This window comes from Mirounga leonina, unplaced genomic scaffold (genome assembly GCF_011800145.1).
Source record: "Mirounga leonina isolate KUSES-001 unplaced genomic scaffold, KU_Mleo_1.0 Mir_200, whole genome shotgun sequence".
Taxonomy (NCBI): domain Eukaryota; kingdom Metazoa; phylum Chordata; class Mammalia; order Carnivora; family Phocidae; genus Mirounga; species Mirounga leonina.
The window spans coordinates 6,757,260-6,775,111 of record NW_023270503.1 but is presented as its reverse complement, the minus strand read 5'-3'; the positions used below and the strand labels follow the sequence as shown (position 1 = coordinate 6,775,111).

General features: G+C 41.1%; 1 protein-coding gene across 1 annotated transcript in view; it reads right to left on the bottom strand.

Annotated features, from left to right (window-relative positions):
* The window catches only part of ATAD5 (ATPase family AAA domain containing 5), a 47,306-nt gene extending 35,975 nt beyond the window's left edge, over positions 1–11,331 (bottom strand). Inside the window, exons 1-3 of the mRNA XM_035027778.1 lie at positions 10,835–11,331; positions 4,393–6,296; positions 3,460–3,568 (exon numbers count right to left, since the gene is read on the bottom strand). Of these exons, the coding sequence (XP_034883669.1) occupies positions 3,460–3,568; positions 4,393–6,296; positions 10,835–10,900 (2,079 nt within the window). The 5' untranslated portion in view covers positions 10,901–11,331. The remainder of the gene's footprint in view (positions 1–3,459; positions 3,569–4,392; positions 6,297–10,834) is intronic.
* Between the last annotated feature and the right edge of the window lie 6,521 nt (positions 11,332–17,852).

The following is a 17,852-nucleotide window of genomic DNA, read 5'->3' as shown; positions in this document are numbered from 1 at the left end:
TGATAATGTGGGAGGCTACGCAGTGTGGGGGCAGGAGGTATATGGGAAATCTTGGTATCTTCCACTCAGTTTTGCTGTGAAGCTCAAACTGTTCTTTTTTTTTTTTTTAAAGATTTTATTTATTTATTTGCCGAGAGAGAGAGAGAGAGAGAGAGAGAGAGTGACACAGCGAGAGAGGGAACACAAGCAGGGGGAGTGGGAGAGGGAGAAGCAGGCTTCCTACCAAACAGGGAGCCTGATGCGGGTCTCGATCCCAGGACCCTGGGATCATGACCTAAGCCGAAGGCAGACGCTTAAGGACTGAGCCACCCAGGCGCCCCAAGCTAAAACTGTTCTAAAAAATAAAGTTCAGGGGCGCCTGGGTGGCTCAGTCGTTAAGTGTCTGCCTTCGGCTCAGGTCATGATCCCAGGGTCCTGGGATTGAGCCCCGCATTGGGCTCCCTACTCCACAGGAGGCTTGTTTCTCCCTCTCCCACTCCCCCTGCTTGTGTTCCCTCTGTTGCTGTGTCTCTCTCTGTCAAATTAAAAAAAAAAAAAATCAATCTAAAGAAAATAAAGTCCATTAAAAAATATATATAAGAGAAGACTATAATCACAAATCATGCTAAATAAAAGACAAAGAAACAGTTACTCAAATCTTAGCAAGGAAATTAAATTACAATGTGTCTAGTTATACTTGGTTTGCCTTTATTTCTAACTGGAAATTTATTCAGATAAATATAATTACATTTGTGAAAAACACCAAGAGAGATGTCTATATTAGATGTCCACATGGATTAGAAAGAATTGTTGGTTATTTCCCCACCACCACCTTCATGGCATCTGTTCTTTGATTTTAGTCACGTTTAAGATGAATCCATTGGAGAGAGGTTGAAAAGGTACTAATAATGGAAAAGAGCACTAGGTAATAAAGTCTGGCCTTTAGGCCTGACTTTGCCATTGATGTACTAAGTGATCTTGCACATTTAAATATTATCTTCCAGACAATGTGCTTTCCATATTCTGAATTCTATAGGCTTATATGTTTAGATTAAAAACATCCAGGAGCACCGGGGGCGCCTGGGTGGCTTAGTCAGTTAAGCGTCTGCCTTCGGCTCGGGTCATGATCCCAGGGTGCTGGGATCAAGTCCTGCATCGGGCTCCCTGCTCAGCAGGGGTCTGCTTCTCCCTCTCCCTCTGTGCTCTCTTTTTCTCTCAAATAAATAAATAAAACCTTAAAAAAAAAATCCAGGGGCACCTGGGTGGCTCAGTAGGTTAAGCGTCTGACTCTTAATTTCAGCTCAGGTCATGATCTCAGGGTCGAGATCGAGCCCAAGTCAGGCTCTGCATTCAGCTCAGTCTGCTTGTCCCTCTCCCTCTGCCCTTACTCCTGCTCAAGCTCGCTCACTCTCTCTCAAATATATAAATAAAATCTTTAAAAAAAATAAAGTGGGTTACCGCTAGAGAGTAGAAGATGAAAAGTTTTCACTTTTAATTTTATGCATTTCTGGTTTTTTTAACCAATGTTTGCTGTTTTTTAAAAAGTACCGAAAAGCATAGGCATGGATATCCAAAATATATGTAAAAGGGTTGGGAAAACATAAAGATTTGCTTCCGTACAGTACAGCAATAGATTTGTTGTTCTGCTAGCAAAATTTTTGGCAGACTGATCAAATCTTATAAATTCTTACAAATTAATTGACCTAAATTTAAATTAACAACTCAATTATTGAAAGAAACTGTTACACAAAAAGATGTTTTAGTGAAGGTGTGGGAAAAAACCATACACATACACATTTTGGCAAGTAATTCTGCTATTACTTGAAAACTTTTTTTCTAATAGTTGTTTTTTTAAAAAGATTTTATTTATTTATTCAAGAGAGAGCGCAAGTAAGTGGCGGGGGGGGAGGGAGAGGGAGAGAGAAATTCGAGCAGACTTCATGTTTAGCACAGAGCCCCACCCAGGGCTTAATCTCTCAACCCTAAGATCATGACCTGAGCTAAAACCAAGAGTTGGACGCTTAACTGACTGAGCCACCCAGGCACCCCAGTTATTTTTTTCTGATAAAAATTTTAAAAAGTTCATGTTTATAAAAAAACAAAACAGAAAAATAAAGAAAACTAAAACCAACCATAATCCTATCACCTTGAAAATTTAGTCATTTTCAACACCCTACTTTCTGACCTAGTCACCTATCCTCCCAGCCTTACTTGATTACTCCTGACTACATCAGAAACCTCTCTTGATAGCACTCTTTACTTTCTCCCTGTTTACCAGCCTCTACTCCACCCCACGCAGCTTGGATCCCACTGTACACCACTTCAACTACTCTTAAAAATGTTCTCACCTCCTTTGGCTCCACTGTTCCTTCAAAACAGGGTTAAATATTTATGAGATTAATGGTAAGTATTAAGCATAGTGCCTGGAATGTGATACACAGTCAAAAAACATGATAGCTGTTAAATAACAAAAAAAGAGACACCAATCTTCTGTCGCAGTGGTATTCACCCAAGGATTATGTCACAGTCACATTGGGGGCTTTTCAACATACACATACGTGTACCTACTCACCCTGGAGAGAATTCAATTCTCTCACAGTGGAGAAAAGCAGATTAGTTTGTAAAAGCAGCTAAATTATTCTTACATAGCATCCTACCTCTCCCTTTAGGGTAGTGGTTTTCAATAGGGCAGGGTGAGAGGGTGGCTTTCTTTCCCTCCAGGGATATTTGTTATGTGTGGAGACATTTTTGGTTATCATAACCAGGGGAGCTGGAGAGCTACTGGCATTTCCATGGGTAGAGGCCCAGGTTATTGCTGAACATCCTACAATGCACAATCAGTCCCCTATAACAAAGAATTATCCAGCCCAAAATGTCAACAGTACCAGGGTTTTTAGACCTGTACCAGAGTTACAGACTCCACTTTTTAGCCTCTGATCTATAGAAATAAACCAAAAATTCAATCATGACCTATAAGCAGCCTTAAGGAAAATGATTAGAATGTAACTCTTACCAAAAAACCTTTTTTTTCCTCTTTTAAAGATTTTGTTTATTTATTTTAGAGAGAGAGAGCATGCATACATGCAAACATGGGGAGGTGCAAAGGGAGAGGGACAAGTGGACTCAGGGCTGAGTGTGGAGCCCGACACAGGGCTCAATCTCACAATACTGAGATCAAGACCTGAGCTGAAACCAAGGGTTGAACACTTAACTGACTGAGCCACCCAGGCATCCCCAAGAAAACTTTTTCTAAGTAAATTATACTGTCCTTATTAATTGCTTCCATCTCACTGTAAGATATGTTGACTGATCAATAAACTAATCAGAGGAATAGAATAATAGTGAGTAACGTATATGGCTGTAGTTAACATAACCAATCTATAAAATATGTGTATCTTCTTTTGGCATACTACTTCTAAAAGTAGTTGCTGTTTTAGGAAACAGAATACCACTTACACAATCCCCTAATATTTCAATTACCTTTCTAGTCTGAGAAGTAAAATCTCCATCAGTTGCTTCAGATTTCTCACATCTTCTCTTAGATTTTTTCTTGGATTTCTTAGGAGTACTAATTCTGGTGAATTTCATTCTGGGAAAAAAAAAAAAAGACATTCAGAAGCACTTCCATGATTATGTGTAAGAATTTCAATTAAATATAGAAAAGAACCAACCAGGGCTCCAATTTCTGGACATTCTTAAAAAAAAAAAATACTCCAGTTAGATTCAAACTACTGATCCAAAGTAAGCCAAACTCAAAGCTGAACTCTCAGAAAACATAAAATGCTTCCTTTTAGAAATCATAAGCTTTACAGAAAATTACCTCCTAAGATCACTCTTCCATTGGCCAAAACCAGCATGCAAGTATATACCTCAAATATATGGCTCCGTTTACCCAAGAAATAAAACTCTTACTTATTTTTAATCTCATGTTTGTTAGATGCACAGAATTCATATCTATATATACATTTTTTAAGATTTTATTTATTTGACAGAGAAAGAGAGCACAAGTAGGGGGAACGGCAGAGGAAGAGGGAGAAGCAGACTCCCCGCCAAGTGGGAAGCCCAACGTGGGGCTTGATCCCAGGACCCTGGGATCACGACCAGAGCCGAAGGCAGAGGCTAACCCACTGAGCCACCCAAGTGCCCCTAAAATTCTATTTGAAAAATATTTCTCCAGGGAATTAATAACCGTGATAAGAGTTTGAACTCATCTAAAATACTTCTAGAATTCTTCTAAAATCATGCCTGGCTTTAAATTAAATGTGGAAAATAAACAGCATTTTTGAAACTGTTTTCTTATAAATCAGCTGTGTTGTAGAAAAAATAACACTCTCCAATCCTCGAAGTATTTTCCTTCCCAGCTAATAATATATGCAGAATACTCAGAGCTTCAGAACAAAAACAAAACTTTACCTAATAGGGCTCTCTGAGTCAGAAGGTACTGTTATTAATTCTGCTGTATATAAACTATGCTTTTCTAGTAAGTTGGCTGCTTTTGGAGTGGAAGCCTTTGCTGGACTGCCATCTTCAGAATCGGTACCGCTAAGGACTATTGTAGTAGGTGTGCTGCTGGTTCTTACAGATCTTCTGGTTGGCTTGGGTGTGGAAACATTTACCAAACTGTCTTCAGTTTCAGCTTTAGAATGTATCACCTTATCCTTAACTGGTATGCTGGTTTTTCTTGAAGACTTCTTGTTACACGGAGAGGAAATCTTTACAGGGTCATCATTTACTAAATCTTTACAAATAAGACTTTCACTGTTAAATAATGTGCTGTTTTTGAAAACTTCTGTTTTCTTTTGTCTTAAACTCATTCTAAGTCTATTTGGATTCTGTTTATCTCTAAAGGAAAAAGTTGCTGCTTTCTTTTGAATATTTCCCTGTCTATTTTCACCTGGGGTAGTACCAGTACCTAACATTTTCTTATCCTTTTTCTTCAGCTTTTTACTTTTCTCGTTAGGAAATCTTCCTTTCTCAGTGTGTGACGGTGAACTGCCATCATGTGAAACCACCTGAATGTTAGGATTTTCCGTGATTTTTTTAGAATTATTGTGTCTTCCTTCCTCGTTTAAAGATTTTTCATTGAGCTCTTTCTGCTTCTCAGAAGACTTTCTGACTCCATTTTTAAGTGCATCAGATGCCGGCTGCCTAAATGCTTTCATAAACTGCTGTCTTTCTTCTAGGGTGCATTTCGGTTTCACAGCCTCAGCATTTCCAGCTTCCAGCACTGCCAATTCTAACTCTTCCTCCTGTATGACAACGTTAGATTTTCTTTTCTGAACAGTCTGCTCATTCTCAGGATCAGACAAACTATTTTCCATTTCCAACTGCTTCTGTTTCAAGAAAATGGAGGGTATTTTCCTTGTCTTTCTGGGGGGAATAGGGTGAACTTGTGCAAGAACAGTAACTGTCTTATAGCGTACATGTTGGGAAATTTCACAGGTTCCTGGGTCACTTATACAACCACTTTTGACCATATCTTCAACAGTTTCAGAGGGAATACAAATAGACATTGTAGAGTCTGGTATGTGTTCTGCTTTATTTTCCTTGTGACTTTTTAAAAATTCCTCATAGGAGACAGTAATTGTACTATCATTTAAGTGGTCTGTTTTAGTTATACCACCTCTGGAGTCATTTGCAGTACTCTCGATCTCATTAGTTAGGGAAGGGGTTATCTGTTCCCTATCTTTACCATCTTTTTGATGGAGATTTAGCTCCTCAGCCAATGGTATGCTTTCAGATAGATCTATTATATCCCTGTACTTCCTTTTTCTCATTTTTTTGCAATCATTTTTTGTGATCCTTTGTTTAGGATTCACTTTCTTAGAGCTTTTTATGGAGGTCATAGTGCTTGAGTGTTTTTTATCTTGAATACTTTCTGCAAGTACCTCCACATGATTCTTGCAGAGTAAAACAGAAGTACTACTTTCTACAAAATCATTATTTAGACTAGTGTCTTCTTTGCTATCACTACTAATTTTAATTGGAGATTCATTTTCAGTTTTAACACTATTTAGTCGATGAGATAAATTAACTCTTTTTCCTCTCTTCTTAAACTCTAGATTTGAGAACACTTCCAAAGGTGTTTTACAGTCTTTGCCACTGTCAGCAGGCAATGGTGCAGATGACTTTATCTTGCACTCTTTTGCTGATTGTATCTTCTCATTTGTGGGGGAAGTCTTTCTAAAATAATCCAGAATATTACTGGATTTTGGTGAAGAGAAAACACTGTCTCCAGTCTTCCCTATTGGTGATAAATATTTTGTAATCGTTTTGCAGGAAGATCTGTCATCATCTTTCCTTCGCTTTTTGCATGCCTATCAATTTAAGAGAAAAAAAAAAGCAGTTATTTCAAATAAAATAATCCAAAACATAAATTGTAAACACAGATCTAATATTTTACCTAACTGGATAAAAAAAGGAAGGCTCCCTTAGGTAATGAACCTGATATATTAGAAAAAAGAGCTTTTTAAAAAAATTTGTCAGAGAGAGAGAGCACAAGCAGGGGGAACGGCAGGCAGAGAGAGAAACAGGCCCCCCGCTGAGCAAGAAGCCTGACAAGGGGCTCCATCCCAGGACCCTGGGATCATGACCTGAGCCAAAGGCAGACACTTAACCGACTAAGCCACCCAGGCGCCCTGAAGAAAGAGCTTTAAAATTAAATCTACATTCAAATCTCAACATCACATCAGGCCATACACTTATAATTTGTGTATTTTACTTTATATATACTTAAATAAAAAGTTTCAAGGCCACTATACTTATGTACAAATCGTGTTCATTTCTGTTGGCCTCTGTTTACTCTATAACCATTGAATAGTACCACCCACCCCACAAAATTTGTAACAAACACATTGCACAAAAATATGTGAAGTCAAATGCATGGTGGGGACTCTACAAATATTAATTCCATTCCCTTTTTCCTTTTTTAGTTAAAAACAAATTATTCTTGGGGGTGGCTCAGTCAGTTAAGCATCCATCTCTTGATTTCAGCTCAGGTCATGATTTCAGGGTCAGGGGATCAAGCCCCTGGTCGTTGGGCTCTGTGCTTTTTTGCCTTTTTAAAAAAGCAAAGAGATTCTCTCTCTCCTTCTCCTTCAGTCCTTCCCCATCCTGAACTCTCTCCTTCTCTCTAAAATAAACAAATAAATCTTTAAAAAAAATCGTTCTATTTCTAAGAAACAGACACACAGTGAACAAACCTATGATCCTCAAATTTACTAATCAAGTAAAAATTATGGTGAAGGACACTTACCACAAATTAAAAAAAACAAAACTTTCCAGTGTTTTGTTATTAAAAGTTACTGCCTGCCTCCTATGTTATTACCCTCACATATCAAGTTGACTATAAATATATATAATACTGTAAAGTTGTATTTCTGTTGGTCATAAATTAGTAACTTACATAATAGAAAAAAATTATTAGCTACAAAAAGCTCCATCAGTCTTTTCTTTCATTTTAACTTCCCTCGGTTCATTTGTTAAAATAAACTTTCCAGAATGAAAAGGAAATTTTTAGAAAAAGGTAAGTAATGAGGGGTGTCTGGTTGGCTCAGTCAGTAAAGCATGCGACTCTTGATCTCAGGGTTGTGGATTCCAGCCCCAAGTTGAGTGTAGAGATTACTTAAAAATAAAATCTCAAAAAAAAAAAAAAAAGATAAGTAATGAATGGGGGAAATATACTTCTGGAAAATTAAAAGGATCACAAAGCCATCATCATTAAAAACAAAGTACTGGGGGGAAAAAAAGAAGATAGCAGGAGGGGAAGAATGAGGGGGTAAATCGGAGGGGGAGATGAACCATGAGAGACGATGGACTCTGAAAGACAAACTGAGGGTTCTAGAGGGGAGGGGGGTGGGGGGATGGGTTAGCCTGGTGATGGGTATTAAGGAGGGCACGTTCTGCATGGAGCACTGGGTGTTATGCACAAACAATGAATCATGGAACACTACATCAAAAACTAATGATGTAATGTATGGTGATTAACATGACAATAAAATATTAAAATATATATAAAATATATTTAGAAAAAAACAAAAAAACAAAGTACTGGGGGCACCTGGCTGGCTCAGTCAGTGGAGCTTATAACTCTTGATCTTGGGGTTGTGAGTTTGAGCCCCACACTGGGTGCAGAGATTACTTAAAAAAAAAAAAAAAAAAAAAAAGGCATAGTACTGATACATGAATAAGGTAGCCAATGGAATGGAATGGATTAGAAAACCAGAAAAAGAAATAAGTAAATATTTAAGAACTTGGTATATGAGAACAGTAGCATTCAAGTTAGTGAGCCAATAAGTAATTAATAAATGGTATTGGGACAAATTTCTAACCAGTTGGATAAATATGAGGCAAAATAAATTACAGATTAAAATTTTATATGTTAAAATGAAATGGTAAAAGCATTAGAAGAAAATGCTAATGAGCTGTTAGTATTATCATTACCCTGAGATAGTATCAAAAGCATGATACTACCGGCTCTGGAGTCAGGCAGATCTAAGTTCAAGTGCTGGCTCTGACATCTACTAGTATGGGACCCTAAGCATATTACTTTTAACTTTAAAAAAAAATTTATTTTATTTTATTTTTTAAAGATTTTATTTATTTGACAGAGAGAGACACAGCGAGAGAGGGAACACAAGCAGGGGGAGTGGGAGAGGGAGAAGCAGGCTTCCCAAGGAGCAGGGAGCCCGATGCAGGGCTCGATCCCAGGACCCCGGGATCATGACCTGAGCTGAAGGCAGATGCTTAACGACTGAGCCACCCAGGCGCCCCCCCCAAAAAATTTTTTTAAAGTAGGTTCCACAGTGTGGAGCCCAATGCAGGGCTTAAACTCACAACCCTGAGATCAAGACCTGAGCTGAGATCAAGAGTTGGACGCTTAACCAACTGAGCCACCCAGGTGCCCACTTTTAACTTTCTAATTTACTTTTTCTTTTATTTTTAAAGATTTTATTTATTTATTTGACGGAAAGAGAAAGTATAAGCAGGAGGAGCAGCAGGCAGAGGGAGAGGGAGAAGCAGGCTCTCCTCTGAGCAGGGAGCCCGATGTGGGGCCTGATCCCAGGACCCTGAGATCATTACCTGAGCCGAAGGCAGATGCTTAACCGACTGAGCCACCCAGGCACCCTTCTAATTTACTTTTTCTAACTTAATTTAACTTACTTTTAATTACTTTTTTTTTTTAAGATTTTATTTGAGAGAGACAGAGAGAGAACATGAGTGGGGGGGGAGGGTGCAGGGAGAAGTAGAGGCAGAGGGAGAAGCAGGCTCCCCACTGAGCAGGAAGCCCGATGTGGGGCTCTATCCCAGGACCCCAGGATCATGACCTGAGCTGAGGACAGACACCTAACAGACTGAGCCACCCAGGCACCCCACTTTATTTTTTTTTACCTTCTTCCGTCATCCGTATGGTTACAGATAATGATACCTCAGCACAGGGTTGATATTAAGCAAAATAATGTATACAAGGCCCTTACCTTGGAATACTAAAAGGAAAGTATCATTACTATGAAATAAGGTAAGCAGGGCACCAAAAGCAGAAACTCTAAGGTAAAGCTTGATAAACTGACCATACAAAAATCAAGAACTGTCTAATTCAAGTACCACAAGTCCTTCTTCACACCCAAGAAAGCTGAGCAACTGCCTTGATTTAGCAAACAAATATCAGCATAACAACTATTAGCAAGTAGACAAAAGTTATTCAATTCTAAAAAATAAGAAAGAGTCCTAGTTAAATAAGTGAAGGTACATTTTGGCTCACTTCAAGGACACGAGTATGTGTATTTCAGTTAGAATGCTAGCTTGAGATGAAAAGGTGTAAAAATGTAGCAACCATCACTTTGAGATGCTACTCCATTAGTTCATGGCATTAAAGTATCTTTGTAACGACTGCTCAGTGCATTTCACTGAAACTTGGTGAATACATAAGAATAACAGCATTCCTCGGGGCGCCTGGGGGGCTCAGTTGGTTAAGCGACTGCCTTGGCTCAGGTCATGATCCTGGAGTCCCAGGATCGAGTCCCGCATCGGGCTCCCTGCTCGGCAGGGAGTCTGCTTCTCCCTCTGACCCTCCTCCCTCTCATGCTCTCTGTCTCTCATTCTCTCTCTCTCAAATAAATAAATAAAATAAAATCTTTAAAAAAAAAAGAATAACAGCATTCCATGCCGGGACTACTAACTGCAGTATCTTAAGCTCTAGAGCCATGGGAAACTGATTTTTTTTTTTAAAGATTTTATTTATTTATTTGAGAGAGAGAGAGAGAGACAGCGAGAGCAGGAACACAAGCAGGGGGACTGGGAGAGAGAGGAGCAGGCTTCCCGCCGAGGAGGAAGCCTGATGTGGGGCTCGATCCCTGGGATCATGACCTGAGCCCAAGGCAGACGCTTAACGACTGAGCCACCCAGGCGCCCCGAGAAACTGGCTTTTTAAATAAAATTACTTTGACTCCTGTAGTGACAATCTAAGCGGTAGTCCTAGAACAGGTAGGTGGACAGACTAGTTGAACTTAAAGAGTCTTTTCAAGCTGAAGTTCTGATTCCTTACTATGAACCCACACTTGATCCTGGGATCCTCTGTGACACTTCACAAGTCCAAAACATCAGGTTCCACCAACATTTCAGTATCTGGGAACTGGTCGAGGTATCTTTTCAATCCTGACTTTCCTGGCCCGCAAACATCTCACAATCTCAATGTTTGTTAATACCTATCACGACGTTAGGAAGCGACACATTCCAGCAATTGTTGCACACAATGTCACAACTGCGGGGCCTCAGCAGGTCTCTCCTTTCCCTTCCTAGAGCCAAAGTCGGAATTACCTTTTACCCACCTCGTACAGACAGAGATGCACTAGCTCACCTCAATCTCGTAGTCCTTCACCGGAGGGGGAGCAGCTGCCGCCGCCATGGCCAGGACCCCCACCATGCTCCCAGCTTCCCGGAATGCCGGCTCCTAGGGCGTTGTGCGGCCGAGCCCCGCCAGCCTGGAGGCCATGGAGGCGGCCGGCTCCCGCCGAGGGAGCAGCCGGGCCGCGGGGTCCGTCTCCGACTCCCCCGCGCCCACCGGGACGGAACGGTCGCGGAGGCTGGGCCCAGCTCAGCCGAGTCGGACGCGGGAAGAGGCGGTAAGAAAGCGCGGGCAGCGAGGACTCTGGGATGCGGCCGGCGAGCGCGGGGTGCTCCCGACGCGGGCGCCCCAGGCTGAGCGCCGGGGACTGTGACCCCGGCTGGGAAAGCGGGCCCAACGCAGATCAGACCCGCGGGCTTCGGAGAGAGTTCTTGTCAATTGGGTTTTCGCGCCGTCCGGAGCGCAGGGGGCGGAGCTTGCGATTGCTTTGGGAGGCTGCGCGGACGGTGAACAGAGAGGGTCAAAATACTTCTCGGGCGAAACTGCAGGAGGCGGGATTGGTTTCACCGTGGGATTTCAAACTAGCGGGAATTTTGGAGATTCGAACTTCTCACGCCCAGTTTCACGGATGAGAACATGACTAAAGCCCGTTGGTCGCAGAATTAAAACCCTAGATTTTTGATGCCCCAGGCTAACCCTTTTTCAAAACTGGAAATTTGAAAAATACAGGAAAGGAAGTAATTGATTACATTTCTCCCAGACGGAATGTTATTTTGGCGAGCGTCCTACCTCGAAATACACTCTTTCGGGATCCGAGATTGCGACTTTTAACCCTTAATTGAGCTAAAGAGGAGTTTCTTCCCATGGACTTCGTCCTCGCGGGCAGCTGGTTGGAGTGCTCAGCTGTCGCAGGGTACCAGTATTTTGCTGGTTTGTAGTGATGATAATCTCATACGTCATTTGCATTGTTTTCGTGGATTGGTTTAGCTTTGACTTTTTTTTTTACATCAGTTGCAGTGACATATAGAGTATGTTTACTTTGAGTGCATAGTTTTGACTGCATGGTATTAAGTGCCAAGTAGGGCAAGTAAAAGGATATATCAAATAATAAGGGAAGCCACCTTGTCACGCCGGGTTATGCATACTCTTTTGAACTATTGACGTAATTGTGTCCATCTTTATACCATAAAGATGGTATTGCTGTTGTTTTGACAGCATAAAGGGTACAAATTTCTCCGATGAAACTGGAGGTAATTATTTTTTCTTTTAAAATTATTAACCCCGGATAAGGTTTTTCAGGGAGACTGCACTACCTTCAGTCTTCTATATATTGTTCCGTTGTTCTGGTTTATTATTATTGTTGTTGTTGTTGTTATTATTATTATTATTATTATTATTATTACTCACGGTAGACTAAGAACATTGCCCAAGGAGACAGATGAGGAAGAAGACAAGGCAGAGAAATAAAAGAGAAAATTACAGAGAAAACTGAAAGTCCCCTTGACTTTGACCCCCAAACTCAGTGTCTTCCTCTTGGCTCCAATAGTGGCCATTATTTCCTATTTGGTGGGTAGCACTGCAAACATTTATACTTTTCTATGGATACATGTATGTATCCATAGAAAAATCTTTAGTGTTGTTTTTAATTATAGAAAAGGTAACATTGTAAATATCACTCAGCCTCCTGCTTTTTTCATTCATTATTGTTTTCAAGAGCTATCCATGATACACATAAATCTGATTCACTCCCTTTCATTCCTCAGCATTCCATCCAACTAGGCACATTTTATTTATTCATTTCCTTCATGTTGTCTCCAATTTTCTGTTTCAGTGAATAGGCGAACACACTTTTCTGTATCTCCTTGAACATGTGTAATGTTTCTCCAGAAGACACACCTAGAATTGGAATTGCTGGGTTATCAGGGTTTATATCTCTAGTGCTTTTTATTCGGCTCGGGTCGTGATCCCAGGGTTCTGGGATCGAGCCCCACATTGGGCTCCTTGCTTGGCAGGAAGCCTGCTTCTCCCTCTCCCACTCCCCCTGCTTGTGTTCCCTCTCGCTGTGTTTCTCTCTGTCAAATAAATGAATAAAATCTTTTTTAAAAATTACTAAGCATTTAAACTGCACTGGTTTGTTAAGCATTTGCACTGAGTTTATTTTTAAATATGTAGTTAATGTTTTACACAACTCTTCTTTAGAAGTTCATGGCATTTATAAGTTTTAAATTAAATGAGCTCTCATATTTGTATAGCAATTTAGCATTTATGATGTGTCCATGGGGTTTTTTATTATCTTCCCCATCTGGCTAACCCCTACTTTTAATGATTGATTGATTGCTTTTTAAGAAAAGGGGTTTGGGGGGGAGGAGCAGAGGGAGAGGGATAAGCAGACTCCATACCGATCAGGTGCGGAGCCCACCACGGGTCTCAATCCCAGGACTCTGAGATCATGATCTGAGACGAAATCAAGGCTTAACTGACTGAGCCACCCAGGTGCCCCACCCCTTTTCAAAAGTTATTAACTTTTATATTTATCAAAGTAATGCCTATATTTGGTTAATAAATGTCAAAGAGCATTACAAAACTTACTATCAAAAAAGAGCTGGAGCACCTGGGTGGCTCAGTCAGTGAAGCATCTGACATGATCTCAGCTCAGGTCATGATCTTAGGGTTGTGAGATTGAGCCCCACGTCAAGCTCCACACTCAGTGGGGAGTCTGCTTGCGATTCTCACCCTCTCCTTCTACCTCTGCCCTTCCCCCTGTTCGTGCTTACTCGCTCTCTCTCTCCCTAAAATAAATCAATAAATCTTAAAAAAAAAAAAAAAGAGCTTATTTCTTTTTTTTCTTTTTAAGTAGGCTTGGGATGCCTGGGTGGCTCAGTTGGTTAAGCGTCTGCCTTCAGCTAGGGTTATGATCCCAGAATCCTGGGATCAAGCCCCGAATCAGGCTCCTTGCTCAGCAGGGACCTGCTTCTCCCTCTGCCTGCCATTCCCCCTGCCTGTGTTCTCTCTCTGACAAATAAATTTTTTAAAAAAATTAAAAAAAAATTAAGTAGGCTCTATGCTCAGTGTAGGGCTTGAACTCACCACCCTGAGGTCAGAGTTACACAATCTTGGGACACCTGGGTGGCTCAGTTGGTTAAGCGTCTGCCTTCGGCACAGGTCATGATCCCAGGGTCCCGGGATCGAGCCCCAAATCGGGTTCCTTCCTCAGCAGGGAGCCTGCTTCTCCCTCTCTCTCTCTGCCTGCCACTCCCCCTGCTTGTACTCTCTCTCTCTCAAATAAATAAATTTTGAAAAAAGGGAAAAAAAAGAGTCACATGATCTACTGACTGAGCCAGTCAGGTGCCCCAAAAAAGAGCTGATTTCTATGTTATACCCTAGTATAATTTCCCAGAGGCAGCCACTTTCAAAACTCTTCTAGCACTATAAATATCTCCTTATTTTTTTAAAGGATTTTTTTTTTTAAGATTTTATTTATTTGACACAGAGAGAGAGACAGCTAGAGAGGGAACACAAGCAGGGGGAGCAGGAGAGGGAGAAGCAGGCTTCCCGCTGAGCAGGGAGCCCGATGCGGGGCTCGATCCCAGGACTCTGGGATCATGACCTGAGCCGAAGGCAGACGCTTAACAACTGAGCCACCCAGGCGCCCCTAAAGGATTTTTATTTATTTATTTGAGAAAGAGAGAAAGAGAGTGCTCACGCATAAGCAGGGGGAGAGGCAGAATGAAAGAGAGAGAGAAACTGGAGCAGACTCCACGCTGAGAGTGGAGCCTGATGTTGGGCTTGATCCCAGGACCCTGACATCATGACCAGAGCTGAAATCAAGAGCCAGCTGCTTAATCAACTGAGCCACCCAGGCGCCCATCTCCTTATTTTTAAATAGAGCAATATGCTTATACAGCTATTTCTTCATTTAACAATTTTAAACAGTATTCGTTAATGTCCTTTTATGTTGGTTAAGGACTTCATTCTCTTATAACACCACCCTCCACGCTTTCTCTCTTCCACCTTCCCAGTATAGTTATATTATAAAGAATTGTATACCTGTACACAAATGTTCATAGCAGCTTTATTTGTAATAGTAAAAAACTGGGAACAGCCCATCAGAAGGCAAATGAATAGACACATTATGATACATCCATATTATGGAATACTACGCACCAATAAAAAAAGAAATGAAACATGGATGAATCTCAAAATCCTTATACTGAGTAAAATAAGCCAGATGAAAAAAAGAGTACACATTGTATGATTAAATTTATTTAAAATTAGAGAAAATGCAAATGAATCTCTAAAGACAGAAAGCAGATCAGTCCTTACTTGAATTCAGGGGTTGAAGGAGGAATGGATTATATGGAAACTCTGGGAAGTGAGGGAAATGTTTATCTTGGTGATGGTTCCACAGGTATCTACTTAGGAAAAAGTTCATCAAACTGTATACTTGGCAGTTTATTACAAATAAGTTACACTCAGTAAAGCTGTTTTTAAAAATTGTTAAAGCTAATTGAAGGTTTTCAGCATGGGTAACTCATTAGTGGGGTGCTGTCCCTACTATAGGTATGATCAGATGAGCTGGCTTTTTTTTTTTTTAAAGATTTATTTATTTATTTATTTATTTGAGAGCGAGAGAGAGCACAAGGGCACAAGCGGGGGCGGGGGGGGATGCAGAGGGAAAAGCAGACTCCCTGTGGAGGAGGAAATCTGATGCAGGACTTGATTCCAGGACCCTGGGATCATGACCTGAGCCAAAGCCCGACACTTAAGACTGAGTCACCCAGGCGCCCCTAAATTCCTGTTTTTGATGGTGCATTGTGGGTTCATAGAAGAACGTACTAAAGGAATCTGGCAACTTACTGTCAAATGGTTTATTGAGGGAAAAAAATTTTTGCATTTTATTTGCGATTTTTCTGTTGACGTCTGAGATATCTGTAAATTTGAGTTCTCAAAATTAAAAATATATGGCATTAATTAAAATGTTACAAGTTACAGTCAAGATTAGAATTATCTCTTAGTTGGGGTGCCTGGGTGGCTCAGTCGTTAAGCGTCTGCCTTCAGCTCAGGTCATCCCAGCATCCTGGGATCGAGCCCCGCATCAGGCTCCCTGCTTGGTAGGAAGCCTGCTTCTCCCTCTCCCACTCCCCCTGCTTGTGTTCCCTCTCTTGCTGTGTCTCTCTCTGTCAAATAAATAAATAAAATCTTAAAAAAAAAAAAAAGAATTATCTCTTAATTGGGGTGCCTGGGTGGCTAAGTCGGTTAAGCATCTGCCTTTGGCTCAGGTCATGATTCCAGGGTCTTGGGATGGAGTCCTGCACTGGGCTCCCTGCTCAGTGGGGAGCCTGCTTCTCCCTCTGCCTGCCCTTCCCCCTGTTTGTGCTCACTGTCTCTGAAAAATAAAATCTTTTAAAAATGTATATTAGAATTATCTCTTAATTATTTTTGATTGGACAGTAGTATTTCTTTGTATGAGTCCCTATTCAAAAATGAGGTACTAAGACTTACTTATAGCCAGTTGATTCTAAAGAATGTGTTAATAGCTTTAAGTGTACAAACAGGGGAGTGAAGAAACTAAAGAAAAAAAATTGTCAGTATGTGCCCAATATAGTTAGGAGCTTTCTGAGAAGAGGCTGGAGAGAGGGGAGAGGAAGCCTTGGCTGACCAGATAACCAAAGTATTCTGGACTGAATCCATGTTTGCCAAACAACTCTCTGGTTATGACCTGATTTTCCAGCTGTTGTAATCTTCGGAGCAATTATATCCTTATTGTAAATAAATAACTTAGCAAGTTGCTTTATTTGTTTCTTGTCTTATTAGCACGAGGAGTCTGACCCTGAATCTGCTCACCTCTGGGTAAACTTGAAAAGTCAATTCTAGACCAGTGTGATGCGAAGGAGATAAAAATGTGTAAAACTCTGCCTGCTGGCTTCTATCATTGACACCTCTAGATCAATCCTCCGGTTACTGACCAGAGTATTTACTTTGCTCTAAAGTTGAAAATAAAACATCCCCAAATTTTAAGCCTGGGAGGGGCGGTTTCACAAGATCTTCTTCAGTTTTCTTTGTATTATTTTTCTGTATAATGTGGCTATATTAAATACATTATTTCCTGCCTCCCATCAGGTCAAGGAAATAAAGTTGAATGAGACCAAAATTAGTGTCTTGGTCTTATGGATGTTTTCCTTTTAATTTTTGTTTTTTCTAAGTTTATTTGTTTATTATTATTATTTTTTTAAAGCTTTTATTTATTTATTTGACAGAGAGAGACACAGTGAGAGAGGGAACACAAGCAGGGGGAGTGGGAGAGGGAAAGGTAGGCTTCCCCCAGAGCAGGGAGCCCGATGCGGGGCTCGATGCCAGGACCCTGGGATCATGACCTGAGCAGAAGGCAGATGCTTAACAACTGAACCACCCAGGCACCCCTAAAGTATATTTATTTTTAAGAAGATTTATTTTTAGAGAGAGTGCAAGCCTGAGTGGGGAGGGGCGGTTGGAGAGGAAGGGACAAAGGAAGAGAATCCTCAAGATTACCCACTGAGCAAGGAGCCTGATGTGGGGCTCAATCCCAGGACCCTGAGATCATGACCTGAGACAAAATCAGGAGCGGGAGGCTTAACCAACTGAGTCACTCAGGCACCTCAGTTTGTTTGTTTGTTTGTTTAAGTAATCTCTACACCCAACATGGGGCTCCAACTCATGACCCTGGCTCCTCTGACTGAGCCAGCCAGGCACCCCCAATTTTTCTTTCTCTCTTTTTTTTGAAGTTTCACATAGTAAAGTCTTCCGGGGTGGGATCCAATTCTATTCAATTAGCTTTAGAAAGCACAGAGAACATACTGTGTTCAAGAACATTTAGTAAATCCATGGGCGCCTGGGTGGCTTGGTTGGTTAAGCGACTGCCTTTGGCTCGGGTCATGATCCCGGGGTCCTGGGATCGAGTCCCACATCGGGCTCCCCCTGCTCTGTGGGGAGCCTGCTTCTCCCTCTGCCTCTGCTTGTCACTCCCTCTGCTTGTGCTCTCTCTGTCAAATAA